The following is a 27,560-nucleotide window of genomic DNA, read 5'->3' as shown; positions in this document are numbered from 1 at the left end:
AACGAAATAGTAAAATACTGAAACTTTTTTGTTAGTGAAAATGAGATAATAAATGCGTTAAATTTTTAATATTTTTTATTGGTAAAAACGGGACCTTATTTACAAAAGAAAAAAGAGGGAAAGTTGCTTTAGGGAAAGTGATCGTCATTTGGGGATAAAAGTCCCAGCATGATAGTTTTGCAGGGAGGGGAGGGGTTATTTTCATCATTTTAATTCATACAATCTATGTACTCCCTCCGTTCCTAAATAAGTGTCCGGCGCGCAAAACTAGACTTTACAAAACGTGCATATTTTTTATTTAAAAATTTAATTTTTTTTCACAATATAATAAAACTCATTGCTATCTATTGATTTGTGAAAAAAATTTGATTTTTTTAACGCAACAAATGCTTCTTTTTAAAGGCCTAATTTTGGGCGCCGGACACTTATTCAGGGACGGAGGGAGTATCTTTTTCCTGCCGCAGTTTCAGAGGACACAGAATTTTAAAGCTGCCGGGCGGGGACCCGGGGACCCTGCCGAGCGGCACCCCTGCCGAGCGGGTGCCGAGCGGCCAATCCGGCCGTTCATCTCGGAATCAACGGCCCGAATCGAAACATCTTTTTCCTTTTCTTTTTCTTTTTTTTAAAATCCGTTCGGTACCTTTACATCCGGGCCATCCAAAACACTTTTGGACGGCTGAGATGCGCTCGGCACCGCTGCCAAGCACCTCTGCTTGGCAGCATCTCCCAATCCGCCGGGCGGACAGTTGATTTTGCCAATTACGAAATCAAATCTGGTATTGGACTGGACTGAGTCCAATCAAAAGAACTGTGAAAATCTTCTTTACCGCAGCTCCTTAAAGAATAAATTATGGAGTTTAATTGCGACTGTTCAAAGTGCTTTTAGACAATTCAAATTAAAAACTAATTATGACTGGTAATAATTAATTGTAATTAATATTTTTCTTCGAAAAAAATTCATTAAAATCTGGATCGCCTAAAACCGAAATAGACGCGCGAAATTGAATAACTCCGTAAATAGAATATTCCCGTAGGCTATGTGAAAAAGACACTCTTTATATTAATCCACAACCCAAACTCACAATTCCCACCCACAGCAATGGCTCTCTTCAACTTCCAAATCCTGCTATATTCTCTCTCCATGTTCTTCTGCATTCTATTTCCTCAAACAAATTCACTCACCTTCAACCTCACAAACATAGCCGATCAACCTCAAAAGGTCAAGGTAACAACATACGGAGAAGCCTATGTCTCATCCCAAGGCCTCCAAGTCACCTCCAACGAGCGCAACACCAATCTGCAGGACCAAGTCGGTAAAGCAACTTACGTCGAATCCCTTCACCTTTGGGATAATTCCACTGGAAACTTAACTGATTTCAGTACCCATTTCGTTTTCGTGATTGATTCGGCCGGGAGTCAGTATTTCGCCGATGGGCTCGCCTTCTTTCTCGCTCCAGCAGAGTCGAATTTCACAGCCGGTGGTGCGATAGGCCTCCCAATTGACCCGGTTACAAGGAACAATACCAGCCCCTTCGTTGCTGTGGAGTTTGATACGTTCGCGAACGTTTTCGACTGGGACGGTTGGGACCCGGTCAATGTGAATACTCATGTGGGTATCGATGTCAATTCTCTTACATCAAATGTTACTGCGGTTTGGAACTGTAACATAACTCATGGGGTAGAGAATGAGGCTTGGATTAGGTATGATTCGAGTTCACACAATTTAAGTGTAGTTTTTACTGGTTCTATTGCTAATACCACAGTTAAAGATACCATTCATTTTATTGTTGATTTGAGGGAATACTTACCTGAATGGGTAACATTTGGGTTCTCAGCTGCAACAGGTGTAAGTTTTGAGAAAAATACTGTAAAATCATGGGAATTTAGTTCAAGTTTGGAAATTAAGGATACCAATAAAACTGTTACAATAGATACGGGAAATAAAAATGTTACGGATACACTTATCAAAAACAATGTCACTGATCCGGTGAAACCAAAGTCGAATAAAATCTCCCTTGGAGCTGTGGTGGGATCGGTTGTTGGCTCGGGTGTTTTTGTTGGTGGGTTTGTATTGGTTGGGTTTGGCTTGTGGAGGAGAAGTAGAGCAAAAGAAGAGGATGAGTTTGAAATTGAGATGTCCTTGGAAAATGAATTCGAGGCCGGTGCTGGGCCGAAGAAATTTTCCTACAGTCAATTATCTCGCGCAACAAATAACTTTGAGGAGGGACAAAAGCTTGGAGAGGGAGGATTTGGTGGAGTATATAGAGGTTTTTTGAGGGAGTTGAATTTTTATATTGCTGTCAAGAGGATATCGAAGGGGTCTAAACAAGGGATAAAGGAGTACGCAGCAGAAGTGAAGATCATTAGCAAGTTGAGGCACAAGAATTTGGTGCAACTCATCGGTTGGTGCCACGAAAAGAAAGGGCTACTCCTTGTTTACGAGTTCATGGAAAATGGCAGCTTAGATTTCCATCTCTTCAAAGGGAAAAGCTTGTTGACATGGGGTACAAGGTATAAAATCGCCCAAGGTTTGGCCTCGGCATTGCTCTATCTACACGAAGAATGGGAGCAATGTGTAGTGCATAGGGACGTAAAATCAAGCAATGTGATGTTGGACTCCAATTTCAATGCCAAATTGGGAGATTTCGGGTTAGCTAGATTTGTCGATCACGAGAAAGGGCCACAAACAACTGCTTTGGCGGGGACCATGGGGTACTTGGCACCGGAATGTGTGGTAACGGGTAAAGCTAGCAAGGAATCAGATGTCTATAGCTTTGGGGTCGTGGCGTTGGAAATAGCTTGCGGGAGAAAACCCTTTGATATGAAGGTGCCAGAATGTCAAATGGGATTGGTGGAATGGGTTTGGGACCTCTACGGAATGGGAAGGTTACTTGAAGCAGCAGACCCGAAATTGGGCCCGGATTTCGATGAGCGAGAAATGGATCGATTGTTGATTGTTGGTCTTTGGTGTGCTCACCCGGATCACAATTTCCGGCCTAAAATTAGACAGGCAATTCATGTGCTTAATTTTGAAGCTCCTCTGCCCATTCTGCCACAAAAACAGCCCACACTATCTTTTTTTCCTCCTCCATTGAACCCAAACACCATCAGTTCTGACACCAGCCAAAACCAATATTCAAGCATTACTTACAACACAGATTCTTCCAAGTTCACCTCATCTTCTACTGCTTCATCTCACTCGACATCACTTTTGAATAAATTGTAATTAAGCTGGTTCAAAAAGTATATACGAGTAGTCCATTCCATTTTTCTTCCTATTGGTTTTGATGATTTTACATTTCAGGATTCTTTTGTTAGAAGAGGTTGTGTAGATTAGCTTTTTAGTCTCCAGGTTGGGGATTAACTCGCACTTCCATTGTTGTAACTTCTGCTTTTTATCTTTAATAGAAAATCTTTGTACAGCTTGATTTAACAACCGTTCCACCATGAGAATTGATGCAATTACAGTAGGAGTTTCAAATTTTGAAAGGCTTCTGAAATCTTTTTACAGTAGCAACTTAGACTTTGAGAAAGGAGGAAATTTCTCACCATAACAAAGTTTTCTCCAGATTGGAGTTCTTGTAATGATATGAGTTCTTCACAGTTGAGGTAACCAACATTATCTTTAATTTTTACTTTCGATTCAACTTCCAATTTTTGTATAATTCATCGATTGGTGCCCGAGAAAACAGAATTGTTTCTTGTTTAAGAGTATATGCCTAAGGGGAGCCATTCCTATCTTTTTTCTAGGAGAAAAAAACTTGTTGAAATGGGAAGCGAGGTATGAAATTGCCCAAGATTGGGCATCAGCGTTTCTCAAATTATTCACATAATGGATTCATTGCTCATAGGGAAATAAAAGTCCAGCAACGTGATGCTGGACTTTCAACTAGTACAATGCTAAATTGGCGGCTTTTAGTTCGAGTTTGGAAATTACTGAAACCAATAAAATTGTGGTAGTAAATACAAAAAATAAAAATGTTACAGATCCTGTGAAAATGCCTATTATCAAGCGTGTGGCTTGGTCGAATGAGTGTCTTCCGCGATTAGTAGCGTCGAGTGATGTCACTACCTTGATTGAGTGGCATCCCAGGACTATTCCAAACATCGCAGGTCCCGGCCTGCGTCAGGGTCTTACGTTAATTCGTCGTTCTATGGATCCGGGATCAGTGAAGTACTGTCTTCAAGCCATAGTAGCAATAGCATTAACAGTGTCGCAAAATCACCTTCTTCTTTCTGCTGCTGCTGCTGTTTTTTTTACTCCCCTCAGGAGTACAACCTAAGTCGATCTTGTTTGATAATGTTACTTTTTTTTTTCACACAAGTATGACAACGTCGAGTAGTTTTTAAAAAGCAAGCAATATCCAATGACCTGAGATTTCTGATTTGATTTTTTTCGAGGGTGCAAATATTACAGCGCCAAAACTGTAAGAATTTGGAAGAACATGATGATGCTTGGATTTCAATTTTCAAACCATGGTTTCATTCAATTTTTTCTATTTATCTAGTCCTGTTTCTCATGGCATACTTTGACCGGGACACAATTGGTCAACTTTCTTACTTGAAACTTCTATAAGTGCATGTCAAGGCCGGCCCTGAGATCTTCAGGGCCCTAGGCAAAATTCTAAAAAAGGGGCGCCCTTACGTAATGTGGTTAAGAAAATGTAAATCGAGTTAATTCTAAAATAAAATTGATATAAGGTTAAGAAAGCACGATAAAATGGTTATCTAGCTTCAACTTACCTGATTCAATTTATTAGCAGGTATCAACGGTTCAACTAGGAATTTTTGATTTTCTAAAAGTGCTAATATAAAGAGGATTATTTAATTTCGTATCACATTTATATTGTCAATCAACACAATTAGAGGGGATGAGTATTCCCCAGATGGAGCTAGCTGTTCTACTTATGTATATTAGCGTATGATGGAATACGTTTTCTATTGTTTTTGCCAATTACGTCACTTTTATTGCCTCCAGACATCATATATATACTCGTAGTTCTCTGTCATGCAGCAGGAACTCACAAGAGTCGGCCAGTAGCAGCCATCGAAGAAAATTGACGAGACGAAATTCACCCTACCCTAAATGGCAATGCAGCTTGATTGAGAATGAGCATGCGAAGACTTGTTCCAGAACCACAAATCCATCTCCTTTGAGAGAGAAAGAGATAGTGATAGAGTGGACTAGCAAGACTTTTAGCTGACTATGTAACAGTGGCAGCCATCAAGAATATGTTCTGTAGCTGACCCAGCAAGGCAAATTTGGAACATATGGAATTAAGGAAATCCGTTTGAATGAAAAGTATACAATGACTGATCATTCTGTTCTAAACTTGCAAAAACTTCAACAGACTCTGGATTATACTAATGCATTAAACAGTAAACAGAACCATCGAATTTACGTGGTTCACCTAAGAAACACTACGTTTACTGCTAGTGTGAAATTTACTATATATGATAAGAAATTTACTATATACGGTTACAAGACTAGATAATACCAGAAGTACTTAATCATAGTAGGCTTCATGGTTCATAAAACATTTAACGACTGGTGACTTTTCCAACATACGTTTCACTAGTTATATTTTTGGTGGATTGTATTCTCTATCTCCACCAATAATTGGGATTGTATTCTCCCTCTGAAAGTTGAAGATGGGATTCAATGGACACTGAAATTGGGATACGTACGCAACTATCTGATGGTTGAGCTGGAATCTTGCTTCTGATACTAATTTTGGGAGTATTCGAAATTGAAGAAGGGGTGTGGTGATGCTTTGAATCTTAATTGGAAATTATGCAGTTGTAAGGCTCATGTGGGTGACATTTATCCTCATGTGGCCACTGTCTTATCATCCTCTTGAGGGTCTGTCCTCATGAGTCTTTTTCTTGCTTGTTTGCCAACTAGCCTCTTCTTGGGTGTGGAGTGGTCACTGTCTTATCACTAGTTATATTTATAAAGTGCAAGCTTGAACTAAGTCCAAGTGTGAAACCAACCACAATGATCAATAACCTCTTAACAATCCATCTCGAATCACAAACTAAGCTTTCACTTATTCTGTCTCCATGATCACCTCCTTCTTCTTCTTCTTCATCTTTCTGTTAATTCCTTTTGCAGCCCCATTGGAATTCAGTCTCCCATCCATAACACCGGACAATTCATTGGCATTCAACTCCATAAACACTACCGGAGATGCTTACATCTCCGCCAATGGCATCCAACTCACTCCAGACCCAAATGACTACACCAACACTTCATTTCTCCAACACAAGATCGGCCACGCGACCTATTTCCAACCCCTTCACTTGTGGGACAGCGCCACGGGAGATCTCACGGACTTCAGCACGAATTTCTCCTTCCTGATTCAAGGAGAAAACTACGGCGAAGGGATTACCTTTTTCCTTTGTCCTAATGGTTCTAACATTCCACCGGACTCGGTGGTGGACTTGGCCTGGTTAATGAGAATGGAACATCTATGTTTGTTGCCGTCGAATTCGATACTTATAGAAACACATGGGAAACCAGTTTTCCCATCAATCATGTGGGTATAAATATCAACAATATGAAGTCTGTGAAATATCAGTTTTGGGAGAGTGCTATTTTTTTTGGGAAAAGAAATGAAGCCCGGATTAAGTATGATTCGAGCACCAAAAACTTTAGCGTTGCATTCACTGATTATGAGAATGGTGGTGCAGTTTTTAAGAATCTTGATTTCTTAGTTGATCTAAGAGCTCATTTGCCAGAGTGGGTTACTTTTGGTTTCTCTGGTTCAACAGGGTCGTCCTACGAAAAAAATAGCATCCAGTCATGGGAATTTTCCACTGCCCATTTAGGAATCGATGATGGAGGAAAAGAGGCCGGGAAAGGGGGGGACAAGACGGGATTGGTCGTGGGATTGAGCGTTGGTTTTGGTGTGTTGGTTTTGATTGGTTTGATTTTTTTAGGGTTGTGGAGAAAAAGAAGAGGGAGAAAAAAGGACGAGACAGTACCAGTACAAGAACGATCGATGGATGATGAATTCAAAAGGGGCACCGGGGCTAGGAAATTCTCTTATGAGGAATTAGAGATCGCAACTGATAATTTCTCAGAGGAAAGGAAACTTGGAGCGGGGGGATTTGGCTGCGTTTACAAAGGATTTCTACAGGAAATGAATTCCGACGTTGCTGTTAAGAGGGTGTCAAGTGGGTCCAAACAAGGCCTAAAAGAGTACACATCGGAAGTGAGAATCATCAGCCAGTTGAGGCATAGGAACTTGGTGCAACTCACGGGTTGGTGCCACGATAAAGGCGAGCTCTTGCTAGTTTACGAGTTCATGCCTAATGGAAGCCTGGACTCTCATTTATTCAAGGGGAAAAGTTTGTTAACTTGGGATATAAGGTACACAATTGCGCAAGGCCTAGCCTCAGCAGTGTTCTATTTACACGAAGAATGGGAGCGGTGCGTGGTGCATAGGGACATAAAATCGAGCAACGTGATGTTGGATTCAAATTTCCATGCCAAATTAGGAGATTTTGGGCTAGCTAGGCTGGTCGACCATGAGGAACAAGTCGAGACCACCGTTGTGGCGGGGACTAGAGGTTACATGGCTCCAGAGTGTCTTATCACGGAAAAAGCTAGCAAAGAATCAAATGTCTACAGCTTCGGGGTCGTGGCATTGGAAATAGCATGTGGGAGGAGGCCCATTGAGCCGAATGCACAGCAAAATGAGATCAAAATGGTGGATTGGGTGTGGGAACTGTATGGAAATGGTAAAATTCTCGAGGCGGTTGACCCGAGAATAGGTGACGAATATGATGAAAAGATCATGGAGTGTTTGATGGTTGTTGGGCTTTGGTGTGCGAACCCGGATTGGGTCCATAGGCCCTCAATCAGGCAAGCGATTCTGGTGCTGAATTTTGAAGCTCCATTGTCTATACTTCGGGAGAAAATGCCCGTGCCAACGTCTTTTGGTCATACTGGAAATTCTTTCGGATCTTATGCTAATTCGTCGTTCTACACATCCGGGAGCAGCAGTCAAGTACAGTCTTCAAGCTATAGTGGCAAAAGCAATAACAGTGTTGCAAAGTCGCTGCCTTCTCATCCTGCTCCTGCTGCTGTTTCTTTTTCCTCTCCCCACGGGATTACAACCTAAGTCGATCTAATTTGAAATTGTTTCGTTTGTTTCCCACTTGGATGTTGTATTTTCTGTATTTTCTTTATTTTTCTTTTGCATTATATGTTGTATTTTCTGCTTGGTATTGTTGTCGTTTTGGGTTTTCGTTTTTCGTGGTTTCAGATGCAATGGCAATGAACTGTTCAAAATACTCGATGTTTTCATTCTTGTGTGAAATAGTTTCCGACGTCTTGGTGTTCGTCTGAAAGTGAATTGTTTTTCTAATTTTTTTCCGAAAACATTTTTCAGTTCAAATAAAATTATCACGAGGTTGAAAAAACACAATACACGATAAAATGTTTTTCTGGCTTCAACCTAACTGATTCAGTTCAAAATTGTTGAAGATTATCGGATATGCATCTATCATATCTGTATCACAGCAGCCCTAATTCTACATGTGCTGCAAATCTGATCAAGATTGGCTCCAATTTAATACAGTCATGTTTGTGGACTTTTGGAGCCCTCATTCACACCCAACTTGGTTCAAGCGTGGACAAGAAATAGGGACTGATTTCTGCCTATATATAGCTATATCCCAGCCTTGATTTTGTATTAGAGAGAGTAGCAATTGAGAGGGGTTTGGGTATGCGCTTGGGGTTTGGTGAGTGATTTGTAATCTCTGCCATTATAGTGAACTCCGTTGTTCGTGGAGTAGGCAATTGCCGAACCACGTAAATATGTAGTGTCTCTCTGTGTTTGTTTGAGGTGTGTGTGAGTTCTGGATTTTGGGGTTTTTACTAACAAAAGTAAGAAAGTTTGATTTTCTAAAAGTGTTAATAAAATAGGATAATTTAAATTTGTATTACATTTACATTGTGAATCGCATACTTAGAAAAGAAGGTATTTTTCACTTTATGAGACATATCATTCTCTTACAATACATCATTTTTAATTCAAAAAATAAGTACTTATTTCCCTTAGCGGAACGGGACCTTAGTGTAATAAATACTATTCCTAAAATCCATTAGTTGAGTAAGCCAATAAAAATGACATATCGAAGTATTTTCTCCTATTTAAACATTTCGGTCCCAGGCTGGGATAAGAATTTATAATTCACATTTTTTTTTTCTGTAAAGTTATGATCTCTAACAAAAAATATATAAAGTTGCAATATAAAGGATGAAAATTAAAGCAACTAAGTAATGGGGTGATACCTGAGTGCTTAAGGTTTTGGGGGTGCTGAGTTTGAATGTGGGTGCTACTGAGAGAAATTAGCTTTAAATATTAATACTGTTCAAAAGAAAATTATTAATACTAATAGTACAAAAAAAACGAAGGCAAAGGCACCTGATGGGGGCCCTGTAAAGCCACTGAAAGAAACCAACAAGCCTAATACTTACTAGATCCACTTAAACGGTGGTCCTATTTTGGGCCAAAAAATTGGAGGTCATAGACGTTGGCCTAGTTATAGGCTCCACAGGCCACTGCCTAGGTCGGCTGGACCTGATTAGTGTTTATTGGAACACGGAATAGTGTTTATTGCTTGAATAAGATAAACAATATAGTAAATTAGAGGCCGCCCCCGTTTTTTAGCCTCGGTTTGAAACCAACCCTGAAATATTTTTCCGATCCTAGATAGGCTCGGTTACCTACTTGATGACTTTTCTGCCATCAAATATCCCGTCCAAGAGTAAATGAAAACTGAACTTATTCCCACCCCTCTCTCTCTCTCTCTCTCTCTCTCTCTCTCTAAACAACTACCGGTAACACCACCAACACCTCTCTCTATGTCTCTCCCTCCACCGATGGAGAAGCTCCGACCACCGCCGCCATCGTCTCCTCTCCGACAACATCGCCGTCGCGCCGCCACCACCACGCCTGGTCCTTCTCTGCTACATCACCAGCGAAGGTGGGCGAGACCATGATCGTAGCTCTTCGAGTCAAGATCTGAATTCGCTACCGCCCTCAGCGGTAACGACAACGATCTGAATCTGCCGCCGATCAGAGAAAGATGATGTGGGCGGAGCGAACGAAACTATTGTGGACGCCGAGGCCGCGGTGCTTGCTGGAGCACGAGGCACATGAAGACGACGTAGGAGACGGAGGCCCATTGAAATATCTTCGATCCAATTTTAGAACACAGATTTTTTGAGATTCATAGACCAATTGAGAGCAAATCAAGGTAATCAGGTCAAATCTCGGAATTGTGGTCGGATTTAGAGCATCGCGGGTCGTCATGGTTGTTCTTCTATGAAAATGAAGAAAATGTTAAACTGTTGTTGTGCAAATAGTGAAGCTATAAATCCTTTTTTTTAATTCATAGCTATAAATGGCTATGAATTCAAATTACTCTAGGGACAGCCCACTCCTCAACCACTTCTTGAGTAATGCTTTACGTCGGTGATTGTAAATAAACTTTTGATTACCTTTTTTTTGATTGTAAATACACAATTTCCATATTTGATTTTGATTACTTTTTTTTTTGTTTAATTTTTGTTCGTGTGTGTATTTTTTTATAAAAATTGTGTATTTTTCTATAAAAACTGTGTGTTGTTCATGTGAATTGTCTATGAGAACTGTGTATTTTATATGAGAACTGTGTATTTTTCTATGAGAACTATATATTTTCTATGAGAACTGTTTATTTTAGTGTGTGGTAAGACTATGTGAACTGTGTATTTTTCAGTTCTCATAGTCCAGTTCTCAAAATCAGTTCACAAAATTAGTTCTCTATGAGAATAGTCACTTCTCATAGTCAATTCTCATAGAATTGACTATGAAAACTGACAGTTCTCATATAACTGACTATGAAAATTGACAGTTCTCATAGCTTAATTCACTTCTCATAGTCAGTTCTCATAGCTTAATTCACATAGTCACTTCTCATAGCCAATTCCCATAAAATTGACTATGAAAACTGGCAGTTCTCATAGAATTGACTATGAGAATTGGCAGTTTTCATAGCTTAAAATACACAGTTCTCATAGTGGCTCATAGCTTAAAATACACAATTGTCATAGAACTGACTATGAGAATTGTGTATTTTATGTGAAAACTGTCTATGAGAATTGTATATTTTCTTTGAGAACTGTGTATTTTATGTGAAAACTGTCTATGAGAACTGTGTATTTTTGTATGAGAACTACGTATTTTTTATGAGAACTGTTTATTTTAATGTATGGTAATACTATGTGAACTATGTGATTTGTGTATTTTTCAGTTCTCATAGTTCAGTTCTCAAAATCAGTTCACAAAACTAGTTCTCAATGAACAGTCATTTCTCATAGCCAATTTTCATAGAATTGGCTATGAAAACTGACAGTTCTCATAGAACTGATTATGAGAATTGGCAGTTCACATAGCCAGTTCTCATAGCTTAATTCGCTTTTCTTAGCCAATTCTCATAACCAATTCTTCTCATAGCCAGTTCTCATAACTTAATTCACATAGTCACTTCTCATAATCAATTCTATGAGAATTGACTATGAAAATTGACAGTTCTCATAGAACTGACTATGAAAATTGACAGTTCACATAACCTGTTCTCATAGCTTAAAATACACAATTCTCATAGTGGCTTATAGCTTAAAATACACAGTTGTCATAGAACTGACTATGAGAATTGTGTATTTTATGTGAAAAATGTCTATGAGAATTATATATTTTCTATGAGAACTGTGTATTTTCTATGAGAACTATGTATTTTTCTATGAGAATTGTGTATTTTATGTGAAAACTGTCTATGAGAACTGTGTATTTTTCTATGAGAACTACATATTTTTTATGAAAATTGTGTATTGTTCATGAAAACTATCTATTAGAACCGTGTATTTCCTATGAGAACTATATATTTTTTATGAAAACTGTGTATTTTACATAGTTCACATAGCTAGTTCACGTAGTTCAATTCTCATAACCAGTTCACAAAGCTAGTTCTCTATGAGAACAATCACTTCTCATAGCCAATTCTCATAGAACTGACTATGAAAACTGACAGTTCTCATAGAACTGACTATGAGAATTGGCAGTTCACATAGCCAGTTCTCATAGCTCAGTTCACGTAATAAGTTCTCTATGAGAACTGAGCGGTTCTCATAGAACTGACTATGAGACTCGGCAGTTCTTATAGCCATTTCACATAGTCGAGGGTATTTTTCTCCGAAATAATATGATTCAGAAATTGATTCTAAAAATATAGCTCTCATAGCCCCAGTTCTCATAGCCATAGTTCAGGGGTATTTTTGTCCAAAATAATATGTTAACTTGGGCTATGTGAACTGGCGGGGATATTTTTGTCTGAAATATTATGTTAACTAGCTATGAGAATTGACAGTTCTCATAGTCAGTTCTCATAGCCAATGGTATTTTTGTCCAAAATAATATGTGTCAGGAGTTGATTCTAAAAATATAAATTTTACTAAAAATGAACATGTACACAAAAAATTAAGAAGAATGGGTAAAATAGTAAAAATGCATGAAAAATAAAAAAAAAGGACTGAAATAAAGAAGAAATATTTTTGTTAGGACTAAAGTAAGTCCGAACCTACTTTTTGGGGCCGGCCTAAAAATTCCCCTAAACAATAATAGTCCATCTACGCGATTGAATAGTGATTTTCACATTTCAATTTCTACCATTTGCGTGCAACATTTTCCTTTTTTTTTTGGGGCCAAAATGATAGGAGTTGTATTATATCATAAAATAACCGAATACATTGAAGTTGGATATCGTCCCCAGAGGAGTAAATAACCAAATAAGAGGCCTAGCTATCAAAGATCACCCACTAGAGTCTAGCAACCAGGCTTTACCAGCTAATCGGCCATGATCGACCTCCAAACAGAGAGAGCAACACAAACCCTCAACTGCGGCAAAGACAACCAAAAGAACACCAGAAACCCTATACATGGGAGGGAAAACACCTATTAAAGGGAGATAACCAAACTAACAAAATCCAAAATAAACGAAACCGAAAAGAGACAGAAAAATTAAAAAAACCCGGTCAAGGACGCTGTTGCCGGAAGCCGCCGCAACGGATCCATCCATTTATTCGCTGAATGAGCAAAGCCAAGCCATCCTATCAGAAGTAGATGTGACAAGGAGTTTGGTGGAGCGGGTTTGGGGCCTCTACTGGAGGGGAAGGTTGCTAGCAGCTGTCTTAAAACCCTGTAAAGAGTTCAATGAGGAAGAAGTGGAAAGATTGATTATTGGGCTTTGGTGTGCTCTTCTTGATATAGAGAGCATCGACAATAATGGAAACAAGGCAATGGAGCGCTTCAAAATTGAGAACTTGAATCGCTTCCCTTATGGAAGGGCCGGAGCTTGCTATCATGTCGAGCACGCCAGAGACCAAGAACCAACAATCTTACCATTTTGTGCTTATGGAAATTTTAACCCAATTTTAAGTCCACAGCTCCAAGCAGCTTTCCCCTCTCGTACAGTTCCCAGACCCAATCCACCAAACTCCTTGTCTCGTCTTCTTCACCCTCATAACAAGTTTGGCTAGTTTAATGTTTCCACGACTACAGAACAAACAAAAACTTCGACAGAATCTAGATTATACAAATGCATAAAACAAAAAATAGAAGCATCGAATTTACGTGGTTCACCTAAGAAACACTACGTTTACCGCTAGTGTGAAATTTACTACTATGATAAAAGAGGCAAAGTCCACTTTGACCTCCCGTGGTTTGGTTCAGAAGTGTACACATAACACACTGCGGTTTGTGAAATGTGCAGCCACACCACTGCCGTCATGTTTTCCGTTCATATTAACATACATAGCATTAAAAGACCTTTTTTGTCCCCTTCTTTCACCTCTCTCTCCTCTCTTTTTTTCTGTCCTCCGCTCCCTCCCTTTTCTCTTCCTCTCCCCCATTGACAAAAGCTATAGTAGACCCCTTTTTTTGAAAAATTTGAAATACTGGGCAATTTAATGAAGGGCGGTTGTCAGAGAAGGGCAATGCATAGGAGGCTGGAGGGAATTTGGTGTGGTTGTGGTTAATGGAAGATGTGGCATGGGTGGGGGAAGGGATTGAAGAAGGAGGAGGCAGCGACAACAGTGGTAACGCCAATTTGAAGGATTGAAGGAAACGACAAAGAAAAGTGCAAAAGGATATTTCTTCTCTTATATTTTTTTATCCAAAATTTAAAATTCTGTTAATATGGATAGAAAGTATGACAGCAGGGTGTGTGTACATTTCACAAACCATAGGGTATCATGTGGAGTGCAATTTTGTTCACCATCCTTAAAAAAGGGTGAACATTATCTTCCTTCTTATTGGTTGAAATAGTGTGGATTCTACCACAAAGTGATGTCATGCTTATCATGCAATACACTTTCTGATAAGCATGACATCACTTTGTGGTGGGATCCACACCATTTCAATCAATAAGAAGGAAGGTAATGTTCACCCTCTTAAGTGGAGGGTGAACAAAACTCAACTCGTATCATGTGCACACTTTTGAATGAAAAAGGTGTATCTGCACATTATCCAAATCACATAGGGTCAAAGTAGACTTTGCTAGTGGCGGAGCCACATGGAGACCAGTGGTGGCACGGGCCCCGATTGCAATTTTCAATAATATCAGTTTTATCTCAAAAATTATATAGGTCATGATAATTCTGACGTTGCTGTTAAGAGGGTGTCAGGGGAGTCCAAACAAGGCCTAAAAGAGTACGCATCGGAAGTGAAAATCATCAGCCAGTTGATGCACAGGAACTTTGTGCAGCTCATGGGTTGTTACCACGATAAAGGCGACCTCTTGCTAGTTTACGAGTTCATACCTAATGGAAGCCTAGACTCTCATTTATTCAAGGCGAAAAGTTTGTTAGCTTGGGATATAAGGTACACAATCACGCAGGGCCTAGCCTCAGCTTTGTTCTATTTACATGAAGAATGGGAGCAGTGTGTGGTGCATAGGGACATAAAATCGAGCAACGTGATGTTGGATTCAAATTTCAATGCCAAATTGGGAGATTTCGGGCTATCTAGGCTGGTTGACCATGAGGAATAGGTCGAGACCACCATTGTGGCATGGACTAGAGGTTACATGGCTCCAGAGTGTGTTATAATGGGAAAATCTAGTGAGGAATTAAATGTCTACAGTTTTGGAGTTGTGGCAATGGAAATAGCATTTTTTTTTTTTTTTTGATCCGCATGGAAATAGCATTTGGGAGGAGGCCCATTGAGCCCAATGCACAGGAAAATGAGGTCAAAATGATGGATTGGTTGTGGGAACTGTGTGGAAATGGGAAAATCCTCGAGGCGGCTGATCCGAGACTAGATGACGAATATGATGAAAAGATCATGGAGTGTTTGATGGTTGTTGGGCTTTGGTGTGCGAACCCGGACTGGGTCCTTAGGCCCCCAATCAGGCAAGCGATTCTGGTGCTGAATTTTGAAGCTCCATTGCCTGTACTTCCGGAGAAAATGCCCGTGCCAACGTCTTTTGGTCATACTGGAAATTCTTTCGGATCTTATGTTAATTAGTCGTTCTATGGATCCGGGAGCAGAAGTCAAGTGCAGTCTTCAAACTATAGTGGCAAAAGCATTAACAGAGTCGCAAAGTCGCTGCCTTCTCCTACTGCTGTTTCTTTTTCCTCTCCCCCCAGGATTACCACCTAAGTCGAACAAGTTTCAGATTGTTACGATTTTTTTTCTTTTGCATTAGATATTGTATTTTCTGTTTCCTGTTATGTTTTTCTTTTTTACTTTTTTTATTTTTGCATTATATGTTGTATTTTCTGCTTGGTATTGTATTGTTGTCGTTTTGGGATTTCGTTTTTCGTGGTTTCAGATGCAATGACAATGAAATGTTCAAAAATACTCGACATTGTCATTCTCATGTGAAATAGTTTCTGAGTTCTTGGTTTTTGCCGGAAAGTGAATTGTTTTCCTAATTTTTGTCTGAAACAGTTTTCGAAAATAGTTTGCTAAACACGTTTTGTAATTTCTCCAGAATGAAAGCAAGCAATATCCAATGACCTGAGATTCTGATTTGATTTTTTCGACGGGTACAAATATTACAGCGCCAAAACTGTAAAAGAGTTTGGAAGAACATGATGCTTTGTGATATCATAGAACACTCATCAAGGTACATTTCAGCCCTTGGATTTCAAACCATGGTTTCATTCATTTTTTCCTTCTATTTATCTAGGCCTAGTTTGGCCAAATAATCCACATGGAATACTTGGCAAATATAGGCCCCAGTCCTGTTTCTCATGGCATACTTTGATCAGGGCACAATTGGTCAACTTTCTTACTTGAAACTTCTACTAGTGTCAAGGCCGGCCCCGAGATCTTCAGGGCCCTAGGCGAAATTTTAAAAAGAGCTCTTAATGAGGTTAATAAAATGTAAAATTGTGTAAATTCTAAAATAAAATTAACATAAGGTTAACAAAAGCTTCAACTTAAATGATTCAGTTTATTAGTGGGTATTAATTAACGGTTCAAACTAGGAATTTTTGATTTTCTAAAAGTGGTAATATAAAGAGGATTATTTAATTTCGTATCACATTTACATTGAGAATCACAACAATTAGAAAATTGTACTAAGGCTCTGAAGTCTTTGTTTAGCTAAATTGAATTTAATTTTGTTCGCCCTCCACTTAAGAGGGTAAACATTACTCTCCTTCCTATTGGTTGAAATGGTGTGGATCCCATCACAAAGTGATGTCATGCTTACCAAAAAGTGTGTTGCTGGGGGAGACCTACACCATTTCAACCAATAAGAGAGAAGGTAAAAGAGGGTGAACAAAATTACACTCAGCTAAATCACTGAAGCAGACAAACAGTCCTCTAGAGGGGATGAGTATTCCCCGGATGGAGCTAGCTGTTCTACTTGTGTAAAGAGGAGTGCTAGGTACTCCGAAAGAATATACAGAAATAACCCCGAATTTGAAAATTAATGGTCCAAATTCACTTAAAGTCAATCAGGACCATTAATTTTCAAATTCGGGGTCATTTCTGGGTACTCTTTCGGAGTACATAGAATTTTCCTTAGCTTATGTTGGAATACGTTTTCGATCTATTGGTTTTGCCAAGTACATCTCAGTTTGATTTCCTCCATACATCATACTCAGTAGTTCTCTGTTATTCTGCAGGAAACTCACAATAGACTTTTTAAACATGGCTTACTTACTACTACCTTCTTGTTTTTCTAACTTGTTGGTGATTAAGCACTGTATCTTCCAGTTAATTTACATAGCCACATAATGTTGTTTTGCATGGAAGATGCGAAGACATAGCATCCTTTTGACACTAACTATGCTAAATTTGTACTGATTTGAGTATTATTACATTCATATAGGGTTTTTTGGGCTTCTGCCCAAATGAGCGTCCTTAATTGGGTTCTTCCAATCGTACGTTTAGATTTCGGTTTGGGTAAATGATTATTCTTTGAACATAATGCTATTTCTTTGCTCATATTAGTCTTGAAACAATTTCAAGATAAATAAAAAAAATTTTGCCGTTAAAAAATGCTCTCTATATTCGATTACAGATATGCATGCTTTATCACAGGACTTCAAATAAACAAAGACTCTCAATTAACAAAGACTTTGAACACTTGCGTGAGAGAGAGAGAGAGAAAGAGAGAGAGAGAGAGAGAGAGAGAGTTGTTAGTTTTGACTGCTTAGGAGAGAGAGAGACTTGTTAGTTTTGACTGCTCAAGAGTCAGCTAGTGGCAGCCATAGAAGAAAATTGAAACTCTAGCAATGATGATAATAGAGAGAGAGAGAGAGAGAGAGAGAGAGAGAGAGTTAGTTTTGACTGCTTAAGAGTCAGCTAGCGGCAGCCATCGAAGAAAATTGAAACTCTAGCAATGATGATAGTAATTTTGAAAAGTATGGCAAGGCTTGTTAGTCCAAGAGAGAGAGGCTTGTAATTTTGGAGAATTTGGTAATAATAGACACCGCGGATACATTCTTCCAATGTGATACTATCATCATCATCAAATAGTAAAAATCAGTTACTCCTCCAAACATCTATTTAGCTGGTAATGTTTACTAAATGGGAGGTTAATTAATTGCTGCACAAATCATGAAAACAAAAACTGTAACGACCTGCGCTAGCTGACCTACTTACACTTAGCCTAATCACGAGACTCAAAAAATTAATCTCAGATTATACAGTAGCTGCTCGCGTTTCTTTATGTACCACATTCATTTTCAAGTTATTCCCGATGTGGGACTGATGTGGGTTCTCACAAAATCACAATCCAACCACTTGCCAGAGTTGGTTACATTTGGGTTCTCCTCATCAATGGGGGAATACTGTGAAAGGATCGGATCAGTATGAAGTCCTTTGAATTTTCCTCTTTGGTGTTCGTTCTTTTTTTTTTTGAACAGAAATTTTTTTTTTAATAATTTTTGAAATTGTTTCAAAAACTAAAGAAGAAGAGTTGACGGCATCATACCCTTATATGTAAGAACAATAGATTCCTAAATCTAAGAATAATCCTATGCCTAAGGACCCGAAACCCAATCCCTTGATTAGTACCCATTGGGATAAGTCCACATCTATTGGGCCAAGCCCAGAACATTTGAATAAAGCCCAAAAACATGGGCCAAGCCCAAACCAAATAAAACCAAACCCACCAAACCCAAACTATTCTTTGGGGTCCATTTTCTCAGAGAAAATTTGAACTTTCCAATCAAGACAATTTTATTTCCGTCGAAAAGTAGGCAAAGACTCATTCAACGAATCAGAGAATTCGTCAAAGGGGTCGGTGGTTTGGTGTTCTCCACGTTTATGTGCCCCGTTGAAAAGAGAGGACACGTGACTAGTCTATTTTGACAGACAAATGAAAGATAAGTGATGAGAGAGAGAGAGGGAGGGAGGTGGCAGCCGTCACTAATATGTTCTGTAGCTGACAAAGGCAAATTTGGAACATCTGGAAATTAAGGTCATCCGTTTGAATGAAAAGTATGAAATGACTTGAGGCCAGTCAATATTCTAGAAATATATGAATTTTATTTTACAAATTTTAAATTATTTTGTTACCAGAAATATTTTCGATTTAACAGCAATTGCCTAAAATATTAGGTTTTTTTATTTAGATTGATTCTATTTTCTTTATATTATTTTCTTGTTTTTCAAGACTTAGATTTAACTTTTCATTATTTTAGTTTTTTTAGGGTAGAATGATATCAATATAAATAAGGATGTAAGCCATAGGGCAAGATGATTGTTTTTTATTAACGAAAAATCGAGATTAATTCTCAAATTCGTTTTGTTCAAAGAGGAAGTACCTCTAACTCAAATATTAATTGTTCTAGTTTCTTGTTGCAAAAAGTTTCGTAAAAGAATGCTCCGCTGCATCATGACTGATCATTCTGTTCTAAATGTGCAAAAAACTTACAGACTCTAGAATATACAAATGTATTAAACAATTTAAAAATAGAAGCATCGAATTTACGTGGTTCACCTAAGAAACACTACGTTTACGGCTAGTGTGAAATTTACTATGATATAAAAGAACTACAAAATTTTTGCGATTACAAGACTAGATAATACCAGAAGTACTTATCATAATAGGCTTCACAGTTCAGATTATCGATCTTTTTCGTTTTAAGGTCTCAAAACTCCTGAGCACGGTCTTCGATAAAATTTTTTTATTTCTCTCCACTCATTAATCTTAAAAACCACCCACAAAACCCAAACAGAATAGGGCTATGTACGACTGGTGACTTTTCCGACATACGTTTCACTAGTTATGTTACTTATAAAGTTCAAGCTTGAACCAAGTCCAAGTGTGAAACCAACCACAATGATCAATAACCTTTTAAGAATCCATCTCCAATCACCTACTAAGCTTTCACTTCTTTTTGTCTCCATGTTCACCTTCTTCTTCTTTCTGTTGATCCCTTTTGCAACCCCTCTGGAATTCAGTCTCCCATCCATAACACCGGACAATTCATTGGCATTCAACTCCATAAACACTACCGGAGATGCTTACATCTCCGCCAATGGCATCCAACTCACTCCAGACCCAAATGACTACACCAACACTTCATTTCTCCAACACAAGATTGGCCGCGCGACCTATTTCCAACCCCTTCACTTGTGGGACAGCGCCACGGGAGATCTCACGGACTTCAGCACGAATTTCTCCTTCCTGATTCAAGGAGAAAACTACGGCGAAGGGATTACCTTTTTCCTTTCTCCTAATGGTTCTAACATTCCACCGGACTCGGGTGGCGGTGGACTTGGCCTGGTTAATGAGAATGGAACATCTACGTTTGTTGCAGTGGAATTCGATACTTATAGAAACACATGGGAAACCAGTTTTCCCATCAATCATGTGGGTATAAATATCAACACTATGAAGTCTGTGAAAAATCAGTTTTGGGAGAGTGGTATTTTTTTTGGGAAAAAAAATGAAGCCCAGATAAAGTATGATTCGAGTACCAAAAACCTTAGTGTTGCATTCACTTATTATGAGAATGATGGTGCAGTTTTTAAGAATCTTGATTTCTTAGTTGATCTAAGAGCTCATTTGCCAGAGTGGGTTACTTTTGGTTTCTCTGGTTCAACGGGGTCGTCCTACGAAAAAAATAGCATCCAGTCATGGGAATTTTCCACTGCCCGTTTAGGAATCGACGATGGAGGAAAAGACGCCGGGAAAGGGGCGGACAAGACGGGATTGGTCGTGGGATTGAGCGTTGGTTTTGGTGTGTTGGTTTTGATTGGTTTGATTTTTTTAGGGTTGTGGAGAAAAAGTAGAGGGAGAAAAAAGGACGAGCCATTACCAATACGAGAACGATCAATGGACGATGAATTCAAAAGGGGCACCGGGGCTAGGAAATTCTCTTATGAGGAATTGGAGATAGCGACGGATAATTTCTCGGAGGAAAGGAAACTTGGAGAGGGGGGATTTGGCGGGGTTTACAGAGGATTTCTAAAGGAAATGAATTCTGAAGTTGCTGTTAAGAGGGTGTCAAGTGGGTCAAAACAAGGCCTAAAAGAGTACACATCGGAAGTGAGAATCATCAGCCAGTTGAGGCACAGGAACTTGGTGCAACTCATGGGTTGGTGCCACGATAAAGGCGAGCTCTTGCTAGTTTACGAGTTCATGCCTAATGGAAGCCTGGACTCTCATTTATTCAAGGCGAAAAGTTTGTTAACTTGGGATATAAGGTACACAATCGCACAAGGCCTAGCCTCAGCAGTGTTCTATTTACACGAAGAATGGGAGCGGTGCGTGGTGCATAGGGACATAAAATCGAGCAACGTGATGTTGGATTCAAATTTCCATGCCAAATTGGGAGATTTCGGGCTAGCTAGACTGGTCGACCATGAGGAACAGGTCGAGACCACCGTTGTGGCGGGGACTAGAGGTTACATGGCTCCAGAGTGTCTTATCACAGGAAAAGCTAGCAAGGAATCAGATGTCTACAGTTTTGGGGTCGTGGCATTGGAAATAGCATGTGGGAGGAGGCCCATTGAGCCGAATGCACGGCAAAATGAGGTCAAAATGGTGGATTGGGTGTGGGAACTGTATGGAAATGGGAAAATTCTCGAGGCAGTTGACCCGAGACTAGGCGTCGAATATGATGAAAAGATCATGGAGTGTTTGATGGTTGTTGGGCTCTGGTGTGCGAACCCAGATTGGGTCCATAGGCCCTCCATCAGGCAAGCAATTCTGGTGCTGAATTTTGAAGTTCCATTGCCTGTACTTCCGGAGAAAATGCCCATGCCGACGTCTTTTGGTCCTCAGGGAAATTCTTTCGGATCTTATGCTAATTCATCGTTCTACGCATCCGGGAGCAGCAGTCAAGTACAGTCTTCTAGCTATAGTGGCAATAGCAATAACAGTGTTGCAAAGTCGCTGCCTTCTCATCCTGCTCCTGCTGCTGTTTCTTTTTCCTCTCCCCACGGGATTACAACCTAAGTCGATCAAGTTAGAAATTGTTCCTGTTTTTTTCCCGTTGGATATGTATTTTCTGTTTTTCTTTATTTTTCTTTTGCATTATATGTCGTATTTTCTGCTTGGTATTGCTGTCGTTTTGGGATTTTGTTTTTCGTGGTTTCAGATGCAATGACTATGAAATGTACAAAACACTCGACGTTTTCATTCTTGTGTGAAATAGTTTCCGACGTCTTGGTGTTTGCCCGAAAGTGAATTGTTTTCCTTATTTTTGTCTGGAAACAGTTTTCGGAAGCAGTTTGCTAGCTGAACATGTTTTGCGATTTGTCCGGAGTGAAAGCAAGCAATATCCGGTGATCTGAGATTCTCATTTGGTATTTTCGTGGGTGCAAATGTTACAGCCCTAAAATTTTAAGAATTTGGAAGAACATCATGCTTGCGATATCAAAGAACCCATCAGGTGTATTTCACCCCTCGTTTCTCATGGCATGCTTGGACCAAGGCACAATTTGTCAATTTTCTTACATGAAACTTCAGCTGGTGTCAAAGCCAGCCCTGGTATCTTCGTGGCCTTTGGCGAAATTGTAATGGGGACCCTTACGTAATTAGATTACAAAAATGTAAGTCAAATAAACTTTCAAATAAAATTATCATGAGGTTGAAAAAACACAATACACGATAAAATGTTTTTCTTGCTTCAACTCAACTGATTCATCAGTTCAAAATTGTTGAAGATTATCGGATATGCATCTATCATATCACAGCAGCCCTCATTCTACATGTGCTGCAAATCTGATCAAGATGGCTCCAATTTAAGGAGGGAGGGGGGCTGCTGTCCCCAAGGGGACAGCAGCATGCTGCTGCACCCCATTTTGGGGCCCACCCCGATTTCGCTCCGATAATCTGAATCGTTCACTTTGTAGAGCTCGTCGAGTAGAACAACTATGCAAAAAATCAACTTAATTGGATATCAATAAGTACCTGATCGGAACCTTTTTATGTTAAAAAGAATGGATCCGAAACACTAAATCAAATCTACTCTAACCCATGGACTGAGAGTTATATGAGCTCCGATCAGGTACTTAATATATCCAATTAAGCTGATTTTTTGAATAGTTGTTCTACTCGACGAGCTCTACAAAGTGAACGATTCAGATCATTGGAGCAAGACCGGAGTGGGCCCCAAAATTGGGACAGCAGCCCCCCGCGTCCCCCAATTTAATACAGTCATGTTTGTGGACTTTTGGAGCCCTCATTCACACCCAACTTGGTTCAAGCGGGGACAAGAAATAGGGACTGATTTCTGCCTATATCCATATAATAACAATAACAATATAACAATTAACAATATAATAATATAATAATTAATAACAAGGGAGGGGAGGTATCTAAGATTCCAAAATAATACCCATTTTCCTGCCATCTCAACCCTCCAATCTTCCCAATCTAATGGATCAAAATTGTCCCTCTCACAAACTATCTTTAGGATGGAAATTCAGTAAATATAGTGAAACACTCCGGTTACTTCTACAAGCGCTTGATTGTGTCTGTGCTCGTAGAGCATACTGCTACTGCGACAATCTCAAGAATTCAAAATTTGAACCTCTGATTCTCTCTCTCTCTCTCTCAACTCACACACCAGCCACCGAGCACTACCCCCACCAGATACCCCATCGATGACGCCTCATCAACACCGAAGCCCCCACTGACGCCGCCCACCGCCACCGTCGAAAACCGCTTCTGAGTTTCTGTGTTGGGCTCAGTCTCTCTCTCTCTCTGGTCAAAATCTCGAACAAGAAATTTTGATCTAAAACAAGCAACACTCATTTTGCCCGAATTTCTTTCCCAAATTTGTGTTACTTTTCGTATATTCTTTCGATTCTGGTTAAAATCAATTTCCCGTCATTTTTTTAAACCCCCAAATCCACGATTAGTTGGAATTGGCCTGTGAAACCCCCCAAATCCCAAACCAGTGCCTTCGTTGTAATTGGCCTGTGAAATCTGTGTTCTTTCAACTATATCTGAACCACTCTACGAGCATCTCATTTTTAATTAATTTGATTCTTCTTTTTATTCTTACTGAATATTGACTCAAAATCCACGATTCATATCAGTAGAAAAAACACCAGATTAAGGCATGACCTAAATTTGCTAATTTTTTTTTTTATTGAAATTAGTTCGCAGCATAAGTGTTTGTTAAAATGACTCAAACGAACTTTTTTTTTGATAAGGGACTCAAACGAACTTACGAATCCGAACTCAATATTTTGAATGTGGGTACTTTATGTCATGATGAAGTGTCATGCTTGTTTTGGCTCTGCGTTTGTTTGCCGAATTTGCATGATTTTCTCAATATCATGATTGAAGCAAAATTCGGACGTCCTGACTTGAACAAAATCCAGATCGGTTCGCACCTCCAATTTTCTAATTGAATTTCGATGATCCGAGCCACTCAATGTGATTAGAAAGTGATTTTAATGGTACTCGCGAGAAATCAATAAAAGAAAATGATTGAAAATGGCTTGATTTGAGCAGTTTTTTATTAAACTATTCAATAAAAAACTGTTCAGATGGTCATTTTTTTTGCTGATTTTTCGTGGGTACCTTTAAAATCACGTTATGAACACATTGAGTGACTTGGATCATCAAAATTCGATTGGCAAAGGGGAGGTGTGGATCGAAGCAAAATCCGAACTTCCTGACTTGAACAAAATCCGGATCGGTCTGCACCTCCCCTTTCTTGATCGAATTTTGATGATCCGAGCCGTTCAATGTGTTCAAAATGTAATTTTAAGGGTAGTCGCGAGAAGTCAGCAAAAAAAAAAAATGATCAGGAAGGGCTTATTTTGAACAGTTTTTATTAAATTGTTCAATAAAAGTCTATTCAGATGAAGCTCTTCCCGGTCATTTTTTTTTGCTTATTTCTAGTGGGTACCTTTAATATCACCGTTCTGAACACATTGAGCAGCTCGGATCATCGAAATTCGATTGAGACGCTATTTAATGGAGCCTTTAATGAAATCCGTTAGTCATTCGAATAGAAAGGGGCGTTTTGATTAACAGAAGATAACGTTGGGAATAATAGTGATTTTTTTTAAAAGGTTGGGCGTCTAATTGAAATTTAGAGTACAGGTTGGGGGTATTTTGAAATTTTCCCAAACATTTAACCACCGGTGACTTTTCCAACTTAAGTTTCACTAGTTATAATCTACTACTCCTATGTAATAATCAAGCCCAGTTTTTGAATCTTATAAATATACATAAATCTAATGGTCTAGAGTAGTTCCTTGAATCCAACGGCGGAGATCCTAGGGTTTGTCATTTTTTAGAATATCCAAATCAATTCCTCTCTTTCTCTCATGTTTATTCCAAATCCGTTTCTAAAACTCACACACACACACACACACACACACACACTCTCTCTCTCTCTCTCTCTCTCTCTCTCGTCGGAGTTTTTCAAAATAAAATTGGATTTTAGTTTGGAATTTTCGGAAAGGTACTAAGTGAGGATTTTGTGAAAGGTTGCCACACAATTTCAAATGAGTTGTGATTTTATGTAAATGGTTGTAACACCAATTAATTTAGGGTGCATTCATTTGGAAAAGATGTGATTGTTAGGAAGGGATGTGAAAGATGTGGGTGCCTCCAGGAGACATGACCCTTCCTAATTAATTGTTTAAAGGGTGCCTATTAATAGACATGTTCTTTCCATTAATTGTCTTCAAGAGACATGATTTACTGGAGACACAGCCTTTCATACAAGGGTACCTATAAGTCTATAAATATGCTATTTGTATAGTCATTCGTTGGATTGAAATATTCCAGTTTGGATAGCTCTCACTTTGTACACCCTCTTCCTAGAATGAAAACTGATATTTTGTTATTCCACAAAAATAGAGTATAAGTTCTTGGTTCTTTTACATTTACTTAGCAGATATTCTGTCAGTTTTTCTTTGTGCAAATGCATACAGAAAGAACTTAGAGTTCGGATTCATTTTATTTTGAAGGAGGATTTGCTATAACCCGGTGCACACTTTCTGGTGGGGGCAAGTACTGTCTTTAGGACAGCATTCTCCAACTTGACTCGAATGGTTTCTTTTGTTTTCAGATTTTGAAGAGACGATCCCATCACTTTTATCATAATGAAGACCAGATTTCCAACAATTTCCAACATCTCTCTCTCATTCTTTAAAAAATCAATACCAAAACATGAATTTCATAGATAATATGAGGTTCTCTATAGGTAAGCGTTAATTGAGAACCTGAGATCGTCAATCAACTAGGTTTAATCACGATTATGATTGGTTTAGCAGGAAGAAAATATTAAGAATATTGCAGCCATAATGTCACGCTCACGATTTTTAACATAAATATAAATGATTTCCATAAATAAAATCTCGCCATAATTTGTACGATAACCAAAATGAAGTAGCGTTCCCAAAATATTACATCTTTGGCTCCGAGGCCCAAATTAACGCAAGTACTGAATATTCAAGAGTTAAAGGTTACAATATTCTATAGTCAAAAGATTTACTATAAAGTTACAAATACATCTTCAAAAGAGATTTACAAAGATGCCTAAGTAACTCCTCAATCGATAGCTTTCAAAATAATGATCACATCCAAGCATTCCAAGCATGCATGCTATTGTCCTGTGTTAGTACCTGAAAATGATAATAGGCTTGAGCTACACTAGCCCAGTAGAAAATTCTACGCTAACATTATATGCAAGAGAATGCGAGGATGATCACAAGGAAGAACGGGATACAGACCACACAATAGGCAATAACCAAGGCTTAACAATCCAACAAACTCGGTATGAAATTTGGTATACACCTCAATCGTTAACCGTTTCACTTTCCATGTGTCCAACATCGCTTCACGTTAAGTGTCATGAGCCGAAGCTCCTGCCGGGCTAATTATGGGACCCCGATATCCCCTGCCAAGTGCCCACCGAGAAGGTTAGGCCTTGAGTGATCATTATGAGCATAAGCTCCTGCCAGGCTAATTATGGGACCCTGATATCCCCTGCCAGGCACCCACCCGTCGATGGGCCCCAAATGTTCTCGTTGTGTCGATAAGTGTCCAAGAATATCTTACTCACATAACGTGTCATTTCAATTTAATCAAAGTTCATATAGAAATCAACGTCCAATTATACCAAACAAGGGGCGAGGGTTGCAAAGATACTCAACGAATTCAACGAATATGATCGATAATGTTATGGAGTGATTTGGTGACGTTTGGAACAAGTTAGAAGCGATTGGGGGTCAAGACAATGGAGTCGAAACAAGAAACAAAACTTAGCCTTAAGGCATTGAAGTATAGATACTATGAATTTCAGTATCTATACAACAGGCCTTAAAAACTTCCAGAGACCGATTGTATTGATACTGATTGATTCAGTATCAATACTTCAATAACTAAGGTCGTTCCAGAGATTATTGTATCGATACTAAATAGAGCAGTATCGATACAAAGGGGTGTTCGAGCAGATTTTCTGCAGATTTCAAGGAACCCAACCACAACAACAACAACAACATCAATACACACGATTTCAAGCAAGGAGAGCACTTCTATCACATATATCGAGAGGTAGAATC

The 27,560-nt window shown here is 39.0% G+C and overlaps 3 protein-coding genes and 1 pseudogene across 3 annotated transcripts; all 4 read left to right on the top strand.

Annotated features, from left to right (window-relative positions):
* Positions 1-1,057: 1,057 nt before the first annotated feature.
* On the top strand, positions 1,058-3,489 carry LOC131307222 (L-type lectin-domain containing receptor kinase IX.1-like). Its single transcript, XM_058333626.1, has one exon. The coding sequence runs from the start codon at positions 1,100-1,102 to the stop codon at positions 3,224-3,226; it is 2,127 nt and encodes a 708-aa protein (XP_058189609.1). The 5' UTR covers positions 1,058-1,099; the 3' UTR covers positions 3,227-3,489.
* Positions 3,490-5,723: 2,234 nt separating this feature from the next.
* On the top strand, positions 5,724-8,314 carry LOC131307221 (L-type lectin-domain containing receptor kinase IX.1-like; annotated as a pseudogene).
* Positions 8,315-14,095: 5,781 nt separating this feature from the next.
* LOC131307139 (L-type lectin-domain containing receptor kinase IX.1-like) lies at positions 14,096-15,219 on the top strand. Its single transcript, XM_058333547.1, has 2 exons — positions 14,096-14,149; positions 14,677-15,219. The coding sequence occupies exons 1-2, from the start codon at positions 14,096-14,098 to the stop codon at positions 15,100-15,102; spliced, it is 480 nt and encodes a 159-aa protein (XP_058189530.1). The 3' UTR covers positions 15,103-15,219.
* A 4,518-nt stretch (positions 15,220-19,737) lies between these two features.
* Positions 19,738-22,208, top strand: LOC131307210 (L-type lectin-domain containing receptor kinase IX.1-like). Its single transcript, XM_058333619.1, has one exon. The coding sequence runs from the start codon at positions 19,804-19,806 to the stop codon at positions 21,979-21,981; it is 2,178 nt and encodes a 725-aa protein (XP_058189602.1). The 5' UTR covers positions 19,738-19,803; the 3' UTR covers positions 21,982-22,208.
* The last annotated feature ends 5,352 nt before the right edge of the window (positions 22,209-27,560 follow it).

This window comes from Rhododendron vialii, chromosome 11a (assembly GCF_030253575.1).
Source record: "Rhododendron vialii isolate Sample 1 chromosome 11a, ASM3025357v1".
In the NCBI taxonomy this organism is placed as follows: domain Eukaryota; kingdom Viridiplantae; phylum Streptophyta; class Magnoliopsida; order Ericales; family Ericaceae; genus Rhododendron; species Rhododendron vialii.
This window is presented reverse-complemented; position numbering and strand designations above follow the sequence as displayed.